The sequence below is a fragment of the Peromyscus maniculatus genome, chromosome 1 (genome assembly GCF_049852395.1).
Source record: "Peromyscus maniculatus bairdii isolate BWxNUB_F1_BW_parent chromosome 1, HU_Pman_BW_mat_3.1, whole genome shotgun sequence".
Classification (NCBI taxonomy): Eukaryota; Metazoa; Chordata; class Mammalia; order Rodentia; family Cricetidae; genus Peromyscus; species Peromyscus maniculatus.
Genome location: NC_134852.1, coordinates 198,382,121 through 198,396,964, shown reverse-complemented (window position 1 = coordinate 198,396,964; position 14,844 = coordinate 198,382,121). Strand labels below are relative to the sequence as shown.

Below are 14,844 nucleotides of genomic sequence, written 5' to 3'. Positions count from 1 at the left end.
ATCAGGAATTCAAGGCTAGTCTCTTCTTTGTAGTGAATTAAAGGTCAACTTGGGTTACATGAGACCCTGTCTCAAAAATCAGCCCAGAGATGGCCCCCACAGTGGGCCAGGCCCTGCCCCGACACCACTTGCCTGTAGCTCAATCTTACAGACACATTTTTTTTTCTTTTTTGATTTTTCGAGACAGGGTTTCTCTGTGTAGTTTTGGTACCTGTCCTGGATCTTGCTCTGTAGCTCAGGCTGGCCATGAACTCACAGAGATCTGCCTGGCTCTGCCTCCCGAGTTCTAAGATTAAAGGTGTGCGCCACCACCATCCAGCTGGACACATTTTCTTCCTTCCTTCCTTCCTTCCTTCCTTCCTTCCTTCCTTCCTTCCTTCCTTCCTTCCTTCCTTCCTCTCTCTTTTCTTTTTTAGTTTTTTTTTTTGTTATTTCTTTATTCATTCTACCTGCTTGTATTCCTACAGGCCAGAACAGAGCACCAGATCTCATTACAGATGGTTGTGAGCCACCATGTGGTTGCTGGGAATTGAACTCAGGACCTCTGGAAGAGCAATCAGTGCTCTTAACCTCTGAGCCATCTCTCCAGCCCCTCTTTTTTAGTTTTTTGAGACAGGGTTTCTCTGTGTAACTTTGGAGCCTGTCCTGGAACTCAGTCTGTAGCCCAGGCTGGTCTTGAACTCACAGAGATCCACCAAGAATGCATTTTCTTAATTGAGGTTCCCTCCTCTTAGATGACTTTAGCTTGTGTCAAGTTGACATAAAACCAGCCAGCACAAGGGTCAAGTGCAGATGGGGACAGAAAGCCTGACAGTGCCCGGGAGCGTCTTGTAAAGAATATTACCAGTGAGAATCGAGAGAAGTGTGGTAGCAGTGTAACCAGTAAGTTGGAGTCAGCACTTATGGTGAAGGGTTTTTGTCCTTTACACTTGGCCTCAGCCATTGTTTTGGTGATGCAGAGAACACTGAGTTGGAGACCGGCCTCTGGTCCACTTTTATCACACTACTTGGTGTGCATGTTGTTTTCTTTTGCTGTGACTGTCTGAGGAGCAGCTGCAGGGAGGAAGGTTTCCCTCGGGGGACAGCCCCTCACGACAGAGCGGCACAGCGGCAGGAGTGGGGGCAGCTGGTCTGTGTGTCGTAGTCAAGGAGAGAGGTGAAGCTCAGCTCCAGTTTCTTCAGGACCCACCCCAATGCTGCCACCCACATTCAGTGTGTTCCGTCCCTCTGTAGTTTTACCTTACAACGCCTTATAAGACACACCAAGAGGTGTGTTTCCATGGTGATTCTAAATGCAGTCAATTGACTCCTTGTCAGTTTGATTAACCACCAGTGGGTGAGAATGGGGTGGGGTGGGCTTTTTCTAAAACATAAGAAATTGGACTAAATGGCCTCTGAGAATCTTAATTCTGGAAATTGATTCTCCGCTAGGTCAAAGCCTTTCAGACTTAGAACTTCCCTTATAGTAAGGCAGAAGGAGGAAGAGAATGTATGTGTAGTGGTGTCTGCATAATTGGTGTGATGTGTATGACGCCAGTGAGATGATAAAGGAGAAAGCAGTATTTACAGGATATCAGGGTCACTGTCTCTGGAAGGTTAAGATCTTTAATGACAGGCTTTTTGGAGCCAAGTTTAAGCTTGCTTTGTTCATCTTAGCTCCCTGTGAAAAATCCCTCTAGACTAGGCTCAGTAGCTCAGCCACTTGCCTAGTACGTGAGTCGTCCTGGGTTCAGTTTCCAGCATTGCAACAAACAAAAAGAAATATCCTCTAGGGCAGTGGTTCAACCTTCTAAAGCCGAGGCCCTTTAGTACAGTTCCTCATGGTGTGGTTTTCACCAATCATAGGATTATTTTCATTGCTACTTCATAACTGTAATTTTTCTGCTGTTATTAAATCATAATGTAAATATCTGGGTTTTCTGATGGTCTTAGGCCACCCCCGTGAAAGCGTCATTCCACTCCCTAAGGGTCATGACCCACAGATTGAGAACTGCTGCTCTAAGAGTTTATTTTATTTTCTGGTGGCCTTTGGGGGACAGGAGAATGATATCTGACCGGAATCATCAGTGTAAACAAGTCTCTGCAGCACACACCAAAGCGTCCCAGTGCTGGGAACACCCCCCCACACTGTTCAGCTCTGCCTGCATCTGCAGCAGTTTGGACGAAGTTGCTTGTTGGCTTGTACTAGAATTTCTCTCTTCCCCATTTTATCACTCCGTCATTCCTAACTCTGAATTAGTAGTAATCCATTGCAGGAACAAAATCATTCCCACTTCCTGTCCTCCAGATTCCTGCTCTTTAATTACCACACACCTTTGCCCTTGTGGATTGGATGTGCATCCAAGCCATGTCTTTGTCCACCCTCATGCTCTTCTCTTCTCTTTCTCCTGTCCTCTGGGAGTTTATGGAGTCTGTTAGGCGTCCGTCCAGTCATAGTACTGTGTGAGCGCTAGGATTGAGGGAGGGGAGGTGTTAGATTGCTGAGACAGTGTGAAGATGGAAGGCCAGAGCACACGGTGAGGATCAGCCTCTCTCCTGGGGAAACTGAGAGGCCTGCCAGAGCGCAAGGTGAGGGGCTGAGGAGCAAGGGAATTTGTTACGGCCCTAGGGGCTAGGTGAGTCTGCAGTCTGTCCTTTCTGAAATTGTTTGTTCAAGGCAGACAGATTATCTTGGGAGACAGGTTTTCTCAACAGCCGTTCCTTTCTGGGATGCTGATCAGGGTCAGCTGTAATCTCACACTGGGGCACCGGGCAGCCCCAAATAACTGAGCAAGGTGAACTTCAGCAAGGACAGAGGTGTGGGCTGAGGTTCGTCATTTTCATGTGGCTCTTACCCAGCCACTGTTATTCCTGGAGCTGCTAGTAGGAGCTGAGAAGACTCTGGAGCTCCCTGCACTACCCTGCTTGAGTCCAGTCCAGTAGGTCACTTGTCAACAGACACCATCAAAAGAGCTTCCTGTCATTTGCCTTTCCATCACAGAACTCTAGAGACAGAAGTAGAGTACGTGAACCCAGGGCCAGTCTTCTCTGTCTCTGTTGCCTTGCTCTTCGAGGGGAATAGTGAGCCTTTAGAACCAAACGTCGTCGTCGGTGCAGCCGGCTCTGGCTCTGCCCTTGCCTGCTGTTTCTTTCCGGCGCCGTAAGAGGATTGATTGACTGCAGGAGGAGTGCTGTGTGGTAGGCAGCCGCCCTCCGCAGTCTCTTCTCCTCCTCCCTGCTGCTCCAGATCGCAGCACGCAGACCTCTGGGAGAGCAGGAAACGTCACAGAAAGTGCTGGCAGCATAAGAGAACAGACTTCTTTGCTCACCAAAAAGATGTGGTTTAGAAAGTAAGTCCAAGCTAGGCATGGTGGTGTGCTCTCGTAATCCTCATACCTGGTAGGGAGACAGAGGCAGGAAGATCGTGGATTCCAGGTGGGCCTGGGTTCCCTTGAGATCTTGTCTCAAAAAATTAACCAATTAAATTAGGGCACAGAGAGATGGCTTAGCATTTAAGAGAACTTGCACATGCCTTTAATCCCAGCACTCGGGAGGCAGAGCCAGGTGGATCTCTGTGAGTCCAGCCTGGTCTACAGAGTGAAATCCAGAACAGGCTCCAAACTACACAGAGAAACCCTGTCTCGGGGAAGAGAGAGAGGGAGAGAGGGAGAGAGGGAGAGAGGGAGAGAGGGGGAGAGAGAGAGAGAGAGAGAGAGAGAGAGAGAGAGAGAGAGAGGACTTGCTGTACTATCAGGAGCTCAAACCCCAGCATCCACAGAACAGTCATGTGCACGCCTGTAACTCCACCCTGAGGGTGGGGCTGGAGGGGAGGGTGGGTGGAAACAAGAGTGTAACTAGAGTTTTCCTGCCTGGCCCGCAGTCAGGACAAATCTTTGTCACCCGCCAGTCCCACAGCCGCTCAGACCCAACCAAGTAAACACAGAGACTTATATTGCTTACAAACTGTAGGGCCGTGGCAGGCTTCTTGCTAACTGTTCTTATAGCTTAAATTAATCCATTTCCATAAATCTATACCCTGCCATGTGGCTCGTGGCTTACCAGCGTTTTCACTTGCTTCTTGTCATGGCGGCGGCTGGCAGTGTCTCCCTTTCGCCTTCCTGTTCTCTCTTTTCTCCTCACTGTTAGTCCTGCCTATACTTCCTGCCTAGCCACTGGCCAATTAGTGTTTTATTTATTGACCATTCAGAGCAACAGATTTGACATACAGACCATCCCCCAGCACAAGAGGATCCTTGGTGCTTGTTTTCAGCCTAGCCAAGAAAACTGGAGTGTCAGGTTCAGGCAGAAGAAAAGACTAAGGCTTTCCTTGTGGGTGGAACAAGGGAGGTGTAGGGCAGGAGAGGACTGTGGACTAGAGCCAACTGCCCTCTTTCCCACCAAGAAGGGTAGTAGTGGACACAGAGGTTGGATTTGATCCCTAGACAGATGTCCTAGGTCAGCAGTTCTCAACCTGTGGGTCAAGACCCCTTTGGTGATCAAAGGACCTCTTCACAGGGGTCATCTAAGACTGTTGGGAAACACAGATATTTACATTATGATTCACTGGGCTGGAGAGATGGCTCAGCTGTTAAAGGCTAGGCTCACAACCAAAAATACATTATGATTCATAACAGTAACAAAATCACAGTTATGAAGTAGGAACGAACTAACTTTATGGTTGGGGTCAGCACACATGAGGACCTGTGTTAAAGGGTGCAGTGTTAGGAAGGGTGAGAGCCACTGTCCTATGTGAATGAGTACAAGGTAACTGAAAATTTCCATTGCCAAAAGGTCTTTAGAGTTGCAGAGTTACCCTACAGACTTTCTGTTTATCAAGATTGCTTCAGTTTAGGCAGTCTCTTCCCTGACTGTCAAGCACAGAAAAATCTTTCAGGTAAATGATGTTGCTGTCAGAGTGAACAGAGCTAGCTACACTTTCGTCTGAAAAACTAGAACACTTAAGATTTCCTCCCCCTGGGGCTGAATATCGCTCTTCGGTTAGGAATGCTGACTCTCTTGTAGAGGACTGGAATTTGGTTTCCAGGACAGTTGCCTGTAACTCTAGCTACAGGGGATCCAAGGCCATTGGGGGCTCATGTGCACTGATATACGATGAAAAAAAAATCTTTAAAAAGTTTAGTAAAAAGCATTTTTTTTCTTGTTGTACTGGGGATTGAACACAGGTACGTGCTCTGCAGTTGAGCTTTATTGCTCCAACATGGGTGGGGTTGTTGAGAAAAAGGTCTCATTCAGTAACCTGTGCTGACCTGGAATTCACTGTATAGCCCAGGTGGCCTACAGCTTACAACAGTTCTCCTGCCTGTGCCCGCCAAGGCCAGCTCCTTGAATACAGCGTCTCCCTAAGTTGGCTCTCTAGGCCTAAACTTTGGATCAGCCTGCCTCGGCCCTGGCCTCCAGAGGAGCTGTGCGCGCACACCAGGCAGAACTCCCTTCCGATCTCCTCCTGAGCTGTCTTTCCGTGGCGGGGTCGCACAGCTGCGGCTTCTGCTGCACAGCTGCCGCAGCTGGAACCGTTCAAATATGTACACGGCCCTTCTAGCCGTGATGTTCGAAACAGGTGTGCCGCTGAGTCTTGTTGACAGTGGATGCTGGCAGGCTGAGGTGGAAGGGCCCTGAGTTTCACTTGTAAATCGAGAAAGTTTGATGGGGAAATCACCACGTGGGAGGAAATTTGGAACACTAAGATGTCAGTTTAGCAGTCACATTTCTGAGCTTAATTGCTTGTAAGAAGGGGTAAAGAGAAGTCGATTTTTTTAAAACCTTAAATGGGTGGGTAGATAGGCAGACATGCACCTGGAAGATCAGTGCTTTGCTTTTTTCTTTTTTTAAAAGACATGGTGTCATTTAGCCCAGGCTAGCCTTGATCTCACTGTGTAACTAGAGTTGGCCTTGAATCCCTAACACTCCTTCGTTACCATCCAAGTGCTCAGGTCACATGTGTGTGGTACCACACTGGCCCACTTTCCTGAAATCTACCAGTTTATGTGTGCTGGAGATTGAGCCAGGGCTGTGTCTACGTCAGGCGAACTGTCTAGCATTGAGCTACATTACACACTTTAATCAGCTTTTAAAAGACCTTGGGCCAGGTGGCACAGGCCTGTTAGTGCATCTTTCAAAAAGCCAAGTTAAAGCATCCTGCAGAGTAAGTTCAAGGCCAGAGTGGACACTTAGGAGCTCTGTCTTGCAATGCAGATGCAGCGTTGGGGACGTGTCAGTGCCTGGAGTGCTTGCTAAGCAAGCGCGAGGACTAAGTCTGCATCCCCAGGCCCGGATACAAGTTTAGCAGGATGGCACATGTCTGCAGTCCTGACTGTGGGATGAGATGCAGGGACAGCAGAATCCCCAGAAGGTTTATGCAGGGGCAGACAGTCAAGAAACAGACACCCAAGATTGTCCTCTGAGCTCCACGCACATGCCGCGACATGAACAAACCTGAACATCATATATACACACACCCCACACCCACACTAAACAAAGGACGGTAGCTCAGTGGGTGGTAGAGACAAGGCCCTCAGTACTGCACTCTCCACTCCTGGAAATGAATAAAACACCTTGACAAGGGTCCCAAGAGTGCATCCAGTGAAAGAAAAAGGGGACAAACAGGATTATATTGGACGATACATAGCAATATAAGCAGTATGGACAACCTATAAAATGGAAGAGAAATTATCAAACTGTTCGCTGAGAAAAGATTAAAGACTTGGTTTTAAAGATTTATTTTTTGAGCTGGGTATGGTTGTAGAGGCCTTTAATCCCAGCACGGAGTGGGGGGGGGGGGGAGCAGAGACAGGAGGATCTTCTGAGTTCAAGGCCACCCGCGGGCTACATAGTGAGAGTCTGTCTTAAAACAAACAAACAAAAAAGATTTGTTTTTTTATTAAAAATGTCTGTGTATGTGTGGTGGTCTGTGCACATGAATGCAGGTGATGGCAGAAGCCAGAGGGTTGGATTCCGTTGGAGCTGGAGTTACAGGAAGTGGTGAGAGCCTCCCTTCCAGTGGGTGCTGGGAGACAAATTAGGTCCTCCACAAGAGCAGCATAGACTCTTAACTCCTGAGCCAGCTCTCCTGCCCCTGACAAGAGACTGATACTCAGCATTGATATGGACTCAAAAACTCAAGAAAATAATACAATTTGAAAGAGAGCAAAAGGGCCGGGTGTGGTAATCCTAGCATTTGGGAGGTGGAGGCAGAAGGATCAGGAGTTCGATACCATCCTCTATATACAGCAAGTTTGAGGCTGGTCTGGGCTACATGAGGTTTTCTTTCACAGATGGATGAGGAAAGGGGCAGGAAGTGTGGTTAAAAATGGACAGGTGTCTGGAGGTGTAGAACACATACTTAGAATTTACATGGCCCTGGGCTCACTCAAAACTTGTTTCATTCCCAACTCTATAGAGAGTTGGAGGCCAGCCTATCCTCCCATGTATGTGTTTGTGTATACACACACGTAAATTTATATGGTATAGTAGGCATGGTAATACATGTCTACAATCCTAGCACTCAGGGACAGAAGCAGGAAGATTCTGAATTTGAGGCTAGCATGGGCCGTGAGCCAAACTGTCTTCTGTTCCTGTCTTACTTTCTATTGCTGTGACAAAACACCATAACTAAGGCAACTTATAAAAGAAAGTATCGCCGGGCGGTGGTGGCGCACACCTTTAATCCCAGCACTCGGGAGGCAGAGCCAGGCGGATCTCTATGAGTTCGAGGCCAGCCTGGTCTACAGAGCGAGTTCCAGGAAATGCTCCAAAGCTACACAGAGAAACCTTGTCTGGGGGGGGGGTACCTAAATAAATAAATAAATAAATAAATAAATAAATAAATAAATAAATAAATAAATAAATAAATAAATAAAAGCATTTAATTGTTCTTATCGTTTCAGAGTTTAGAGTTGTCTTAGTCAGAGTTACTGTTGCTGTGATGAAACACCATGATCAAATACCTCGGAAAGGAAAGGGTTTATTTATTTGCCTTATGTTTCCACATCACTGTTCATCATCAAAGGAAGTCAGGACAGAAACTCAAACAGGGCAGGAACCTGGAGGCAGGAGCTGATGCAGAGGCCATGGAGAAATGCTGTTTACTGGCTTGCTCACCATGGCTTGCTCAGCCTGCTTTCTTAAAGAACCTAGGATCAACAGCCCAGGGGTGGCCCCACCCATAATGGGCTGGGCCCTTCCACATCAGTCATTAATTAAGAAAACGTCCTACAGACTTGCTTGTATCCCAATCTTATGGAGGCATTTTCTCAATTGAGGTTCCCTTCGCTCAGATGACTCTAGTGTGTATCAGGTTGGCTTAAAACTAGCCATCCTAAGAGTCCATGAGGGCTGAGCAAGTGCACAGTGACAGGAGTAGCTGAGAGCTCACATCTTGATCCAAAAGCTGGAAGCAGAGAAGAGGCACACAGGGAATGATGTAAATATTTTGAAACCTTAAAAACCTACCCTTGGGGGCTGAAGAGATGGCTCAGCGTTTAAGAGCAACGACTGCTCTTCCAGAGGTCCTGAGTTCAATTCCCAGCACCTACATGGTGGCTCACAACCATCTGTAATGAGATCTGGCACCCTCTTCTGTGTACATAATAAATAAATAAATCTTAAAAAAAAAAACCCTACCCTTAGTGACACACCCTCTCCAAACAAGACCGACCACACCTCCTAATCCTTCCCAAACAGTTTCACCAACTGGGGACCAAGTATTCCAACATATGAGCCTATGGGGGGCGGGGTAATTCTCATTCAAACTACAACAGCTCCCCCATTCCCACCAAAAGAAAAGTTATATACATAGCGGTGGGAAATTAGCCCAAGAAAGAACCAAATCCTGTCATTTGTAGCCAGATGGAAAGTGGGATGGAATTGGGGGGATGTATGTCAAGTTAGATAAGCCAGACACAGAAAGACAAATACCATATTCTCTCTCAGACATGGAAGTTAAAAAAATGTTGATCTTGATGTAGAGTAGCGATTACTAGATGCTGGTAATTGGGGGAGGGTGGGGAGCTGTTGGGTAACAGGTACCAAAAGGCAGCTGCAGCTGGATAGAAAAAAGGAGGTGCTAGTGTTACATACCACAGTGAAATGGTGGTATGTTTTTGTTTTTTGTGGGGTTTTTTTGCTTTTGTTTTTGTTTTGTTTTGTTTTTCAAGACAGGATTTCTCTGTGTTGTTTTGGTGCCTGTCCTGGATCTGTCTCTCTCTGTAGCCCAGGCTGGCCTGAAATTCACAGAGATCTGCCTGGTTCTGCCTCCCAAGTACTGGGATTAAAGGCATGTGCCACCACTGCCCGGCTATTGGTGGTGTTTTGTAACAGCCTGTCTTACACACACACACACACACACACACACACACACACACAAATACTTGTTAACAATAAAAAAGGCCTTAGTTTCTGAGACTCACTTCGTACCTATGGATTTCTACAGAGCTATTCTGCTTTTATTTACTTAATTTTTTATTACGTGTGTGTGTGTGTGTGTGTGTGTGTGTGTGTGTGTGTGTGTGTGTTATGTGGACATGTGTGGAGGTCAGATGACAGCATGTGGGAGTCAGCTCTCTCCTACTGTGTGCATTTTGGAACCACTGAGGTCATCACACTTGGTAGCAAATGCCTTTGCTCACTGAGCCGTCTTGATGGCCCTTACTTTTATTGATTATATTGATTATAATTTGAATAATTTGTTGTTTTTTTCCTCTAAAGCCTTGATAAACTTGCTGAAGTTCCTTATGTCAAATGAAACTGTACTTTTGGCCAAACACAACATTTTTACATTGGCTCTTATGGTGAGTATTAATAAAAACGTTTGTTTTTCTGAAGCCGATATAGTAAGGTAGAAATGGAATGGTTTGTGATAGGAACCAAGGTCTGGGGCCTCAGCTGTGTTTTCCTTATGGATCAGAGTCTTAAACCTGAGCATCCTCACTCTTAGGCATTTATTTGGCCTGGGAGGCATGGATATAGATTACATCTCTGTATGAATACTGAGCTTGGTCCCAGCAAAAAACTAGACTGTACTCTTGTAGTCTCTGTGTGGCTCCCTAGCCAGATAAGATGTTCAATCATCGCTGCACTTGGCTTCTGAAGGGTACATAGAAATGTTTATCTGGCTGGTAATTTAGGCGAGAAAGAGGCCACTGAACCATTTAATTGTCTACCCAGTTTGTAAATGTTCAGTATTTGGTAGGGATGAAAGTCCTGATTTTTAGTATCTGCTAATTGTAGAACTATGTCCAAGATACGTAGAGCTGCCAATTTTCAGCTCTCGGCATGACAACAGAGTCATGTGGGTTGAGATGTATGGTAGCACCCTATTATGTGTAATCCTCCCACACGTGTATAAATTAGTTTTCAGAGCATAGATAAGAATAAAGGTAGAGAATAAGTAAGAAATACAAAGCTTTGGATATTATCTTTATTTAATATAATTTGTCAGCTTATATCAGTGAATTTTTAAAAATGACTACTTTGTAGTCAGTTTACAAAGTCCCCCAAATTTTGTATTTTTGCAAACCAGTAAGAGATGGCTATAGCATACCACTAGTAATGCTTTTCTGATCTTCAAGCCTGATGCCTGTATATGGGCTATTGCTTCCTTTTCAGATTGTGAACCTATTCAATATGTTTATCACATACGGTGACACATTCCTGCCGACCCCCAGCAGCTATGACGAGCTTTACTATGAAATTATCCGCATGCACCAGAGCTTTGACAACCTCCACTCCATGGGTAAGGATGCTTCTCTCTCTCTCTGTATCTGTCTCTCTGGTGTGTAACAGGAAAACGGTATGAAAGATTCTCTAGTTGGATGGTATAGAAATAAATAGATCATAGCCAGGCGTGGTAGTTTGTGACATTAACCCCAGCACTCATTAGCAGAGGCAGACAGATCTCTGTAAAGTTGAAGCTAGCCTGGTCTGCATAGTGAGTTTTTGGACAGCCAAAGCTGTATAGAGATACCTTTCTCAAAAACAATAAACAAGCAAGTCCCTCTCCTCGGGCCACAGGAAAATCTGTGGGGGCCTTGTGCCTTTAGGAACTCAGATTTCATCTCCATGGAAAGCTGTATAGCCCTTTGTTGATATGGAGAGGAGGGAGGGAAAGAGGAACACAGAGAGAGACAGAGAGGAAGGGTGAATATGCTAGAGAAAAGCTGGCGGATTCAGTGAGTGTCAGTAAGATGGTGGAGAAAGAGTGAGTGAGGAGTTGGGAGATTCCCTCAGTCAGCAGAGTACTTGTCCTACAGCACATGAAACTGAGTGGTCCCCAGTACATGTATACGAAGCTGGGCATGGTGACATGCGCTGTGGAGAAGTGGAAACAGGCAGGGTCCTGGGGTTACTGTCCATCCAGCCTACTGGGTGAGTTTCAGGCCAGTCAAAGACCCTCTCTCAAAATAGGAGGTGGAAGTCTGGCGGCGGTGGCGCATGCCTTTAATCCCAGCACTTGGGAAGCAGAGGCAGGTGGATCTCTGTGAGTTCAAGGCCAGCCTGGTCTACAGAGTGAGTTCCAGGACAGCCAGAGTTACACAGAGACACCCTGTCTTGAAAAACAAAACATAAAAAACCAAAAAAATGAGGTGGATAGCATCTTTAAGGAATGACATCCGAGATTGTACTCTGTCTTTGATATGACATTTCTACACACATACACTCACCTGCACACCTGTGAACATGTACACACACACACATACTCACCTGCACACCCATGGACATGTACACACACACACACACACACACACACACATTCACCTGCACACCCGTGAACATGTACACACACACACATTCACCTGCACACCCGTGAACATGTACACACACACACACACACACACACACACATTCACCTGCACACCCGTGAACATGTACACACACACACACACACACACACACACATTCACCTGCACACCCGTGAACATGTACACACACAAAGGAAAGAGCTAAGGAGGGATTAATAGCAAGTTGAAGAGTGTGTATCCAGAGGTGCAGGTTGTTCAGAAGTCTAGTGCACCTATGTATTTTCAGTAAAACTTACATAAAGAGTGAGAATTAGATAAAATCACTTAGGGTAAATAAAATTACTTTGATAATTAGCTCACTAAAAGTTTACTCCACATCCATTGTGAGTATAACTTGTTACTAGAGAGGGTGGTACATTTCTGAAAGTTTGGACAAAAAAACCCAATGAATCCTATTACAGTTTGAAAGATACAGAAGATCCTTCTAAGTTGCACAGAAATAAAAGCCACTCAGAAAAAGCATTTTATTTTTAAAATCTCAGCTGACTAGGTTGATCGAGGTTTACTGTAACAGATTTGGATAAGTTTTGACATACTGTGTGTGAAGCTGTCCCAGTGATCAGGATGAGGAGGAGGAAGAACCTGGTCATTATTTCCCGGAGCTTCATTGTAGCTCCTTATTTATTTACTTTGTTGTTCGTTTGTTTTTGAGACAAGGTTTCATAGCTTATTCTGGCTTCCAATTCAAATGACCTTAAACTTGTGATGACCTTAAACTTGTGATCCTCCTGCCTCCACCTACGAGTGTGGGCTGACCAGTGGGAACCATTGCGCCTGGCTGAGTCCAGGCTGGTTGTTGGTCCCAGGGTTCCCTGCATGCTAGGCCAGTGAGCTCTCTTAGCAGCTGAGCTATAGCCTCATCTCTTTTGTTCCCCTTTATAATCCTTTTCTTGTTGACTCTTTTTTTTTTTTTTTTTTTTTTTTTTGGTTTTTCGAGTCAGGGTTTCTCTGTGTAGCTTTGTGCCTTTTCCTGGAACTCACTTGGTAGCCCAGGCTGGTCTCGAACTCACAGAGATCCGCCTGCCTCTGCCTCCCGAGTGCTGGGATTAAAGGCGTGCGCCACCACCGCCCGGCTCTTGTTGACTCTTAACAAAAAACAAAAACAAAAAACAAAAGTCAGGCTGGACAGACGGCTCAGAGGTTAAGAGCACTGACTGCTCTTCCAGAGGTCCTGAGTTCAATTCCCAGCAACACATGGTGGCTCCCAACCATCTGTAATGAGATCTGGTGCCCTCTTCTGGCTTGCAGGCATACATGCAGGCAGAACATTGTATGCATAGTAAATAAATCTTAAAAAAAAAACAAAAAAAAAAACACAAAAGCCTTGCCTCTGCTTGGGACTTCTATAGTAGGAAAAAAGAGGTAAAATAAATAATAAAATGTTTTAAAAGGGCCAGCGAGGGCCAGAGAGGCTCAGCCATTAAGAGCACTTACTCTTCTTGCAAGAACTTGGGTTCAGTTACCAGCAAAACATCAATGATCAAAACCACCTCTAACTCCAGTTTTAGGGGATCCAATGCCCTCTGGCCTCTGCTGGCACATGCTCATATGCCCGTGGTGCACACAAACTCCTGCAGGTGCACACACATGTCTCTAAAGGTGTGTTGCAGGCTGAGACGGCTCAGTCGGCAGCAACAGTGCTTGTGCAGTCCAGGCGACCTGTTCAGGCCTGGGAACCCGTGGGGAAGGAAGTCCGCGAGTTGTCCTCTGACCCCACATCCACACTGTGCTGTACTTCAGACTAAAGCTGTTATTATTATATAGTAAATTATGGAAAACAAACGTCACACACCATTAGAGTTATAAAAGAAGTACTACTGGGTGGTGGTGGCAAGTACCTTTAATCCCAGCACCTGGGAGGCAGGGGCAGGTGGATCTCTGTGAGTTCATGGCAAACCTGGTCTACAGAGCAAGTTCCAGCACAGCCAGGGCTACACAGAGAAACCCTGCCTTGAAAAACAAAAACAAACAAAAAAGAAAAACTGAAGAAACTTACCCCCAAATTGTGATTTTAGGCTGAGGGCATAATTTAGTTGGTAGAGTGCTTTGCCTAGCATGCAGGAAGCCCTGGGTTCAATCTCCACCACTTCATATTAGGAGTGTGTTGCTGGCACATGGCTGTAACCTCAGCACTCTGGAGGTAGAAGTTGTAGAATCAGAAGTTCAAGGTCATCCTCATCAGCATAAAGAGTCCTAGGCCAACCTGGGCTACATTAGATGTTGTCTCAAAAAGCAGGGGTAGATGGGCTGGGTCACACCTCTGTTGTTAAAGCAGGGGTAGATGGGCTGGGTCACACCTCCATTGTTAAAGCAGGGGTAGATGGGCTGGGTCACACCTCCATTGTTAAAGCAGGGGTAGATGGGCTGGGTTATACCTCCATTGTTAAAGCAGGGGTAGATGGGCTGGGTTATACCTCCATTGTTAAAGCAGGGGTAGGTTGGCTGGGTCACACCTCCATTGTTAAAGTACTTGCTTAGCAAACACGGAGACCCAACGTCATCAGAACCACATAACACAGCTGCTCGACACAGTGGCAGTGTAGCCAGCACTTGGAAAGTTAAATCAGGAGAGATTAGAGTTCAGGGCCACTTTGGAGATGTAGATCAGTTGGTAGAGTGCTTGCCTAACATGCATGAAAACTTGGGTTTGATCCCTTGGACTTCATAGACCTGTAATCCCAGTAGCTAGGTGATAGAGACAGGAAGATCAGGAGTTTGAGGTCATCAATGGCTTCACAGCAGATCCAAAGCCAGCCTGAGTTACATTAGACACTGTTTTGAGGGGATAGGTTTTTTAAAATTTATTTTGTTTATTGTGCATGTATGCATGTGTGTGCTCAGGTATGTGCATAGAGGCCAGAAGAGGAGATCAGATCCCTTGAAGTTGGAGTTACAGGTGTTGGTGAGACCCTGGCCTGTTATGTGAATGCTGGGAGGTCAGCTCTGGTCTTCACGATTGCACAGCAATCGTATTTAACCAGGCTCAGCCATTTCTCCAGACTCTGAGAAATTACTGAACTTTCTTCCCTCAATCCTGGAAAGATCCTAC

The 14,844-nt window shown here is 46.0% G+C and overlaps 1 protein-coding gene across 6 annotated transcripts in view; it reads left to right on the top strand.

Moving 5' to 3' along the window:
• Armh3 (armadillo like helical domain containing 3) overlaps positions 1–14,844 on the top strand; it is a 216,845-nt gene that overhangs the window by 100,753 nt on the left and 101,248 nt on the right. For all 6 annotated transcript variants that reach the window (XM_006988208.4, XM_006988207.4, XM_076563191.1 and 3 more), the window contains exons 21-22: positions 9,703–9,785; positions 10,603–10,729. In XM_006988208.4, coding sequence (XP_006988270.1) covers positions 9,703–9,785; positions 10,603–10,729 — 210 coding nt within the window. The remainder of the gene's footprint in view (positions 1–9,702; positions 9,786–10,602; positions 10,730–14,844) is intronic.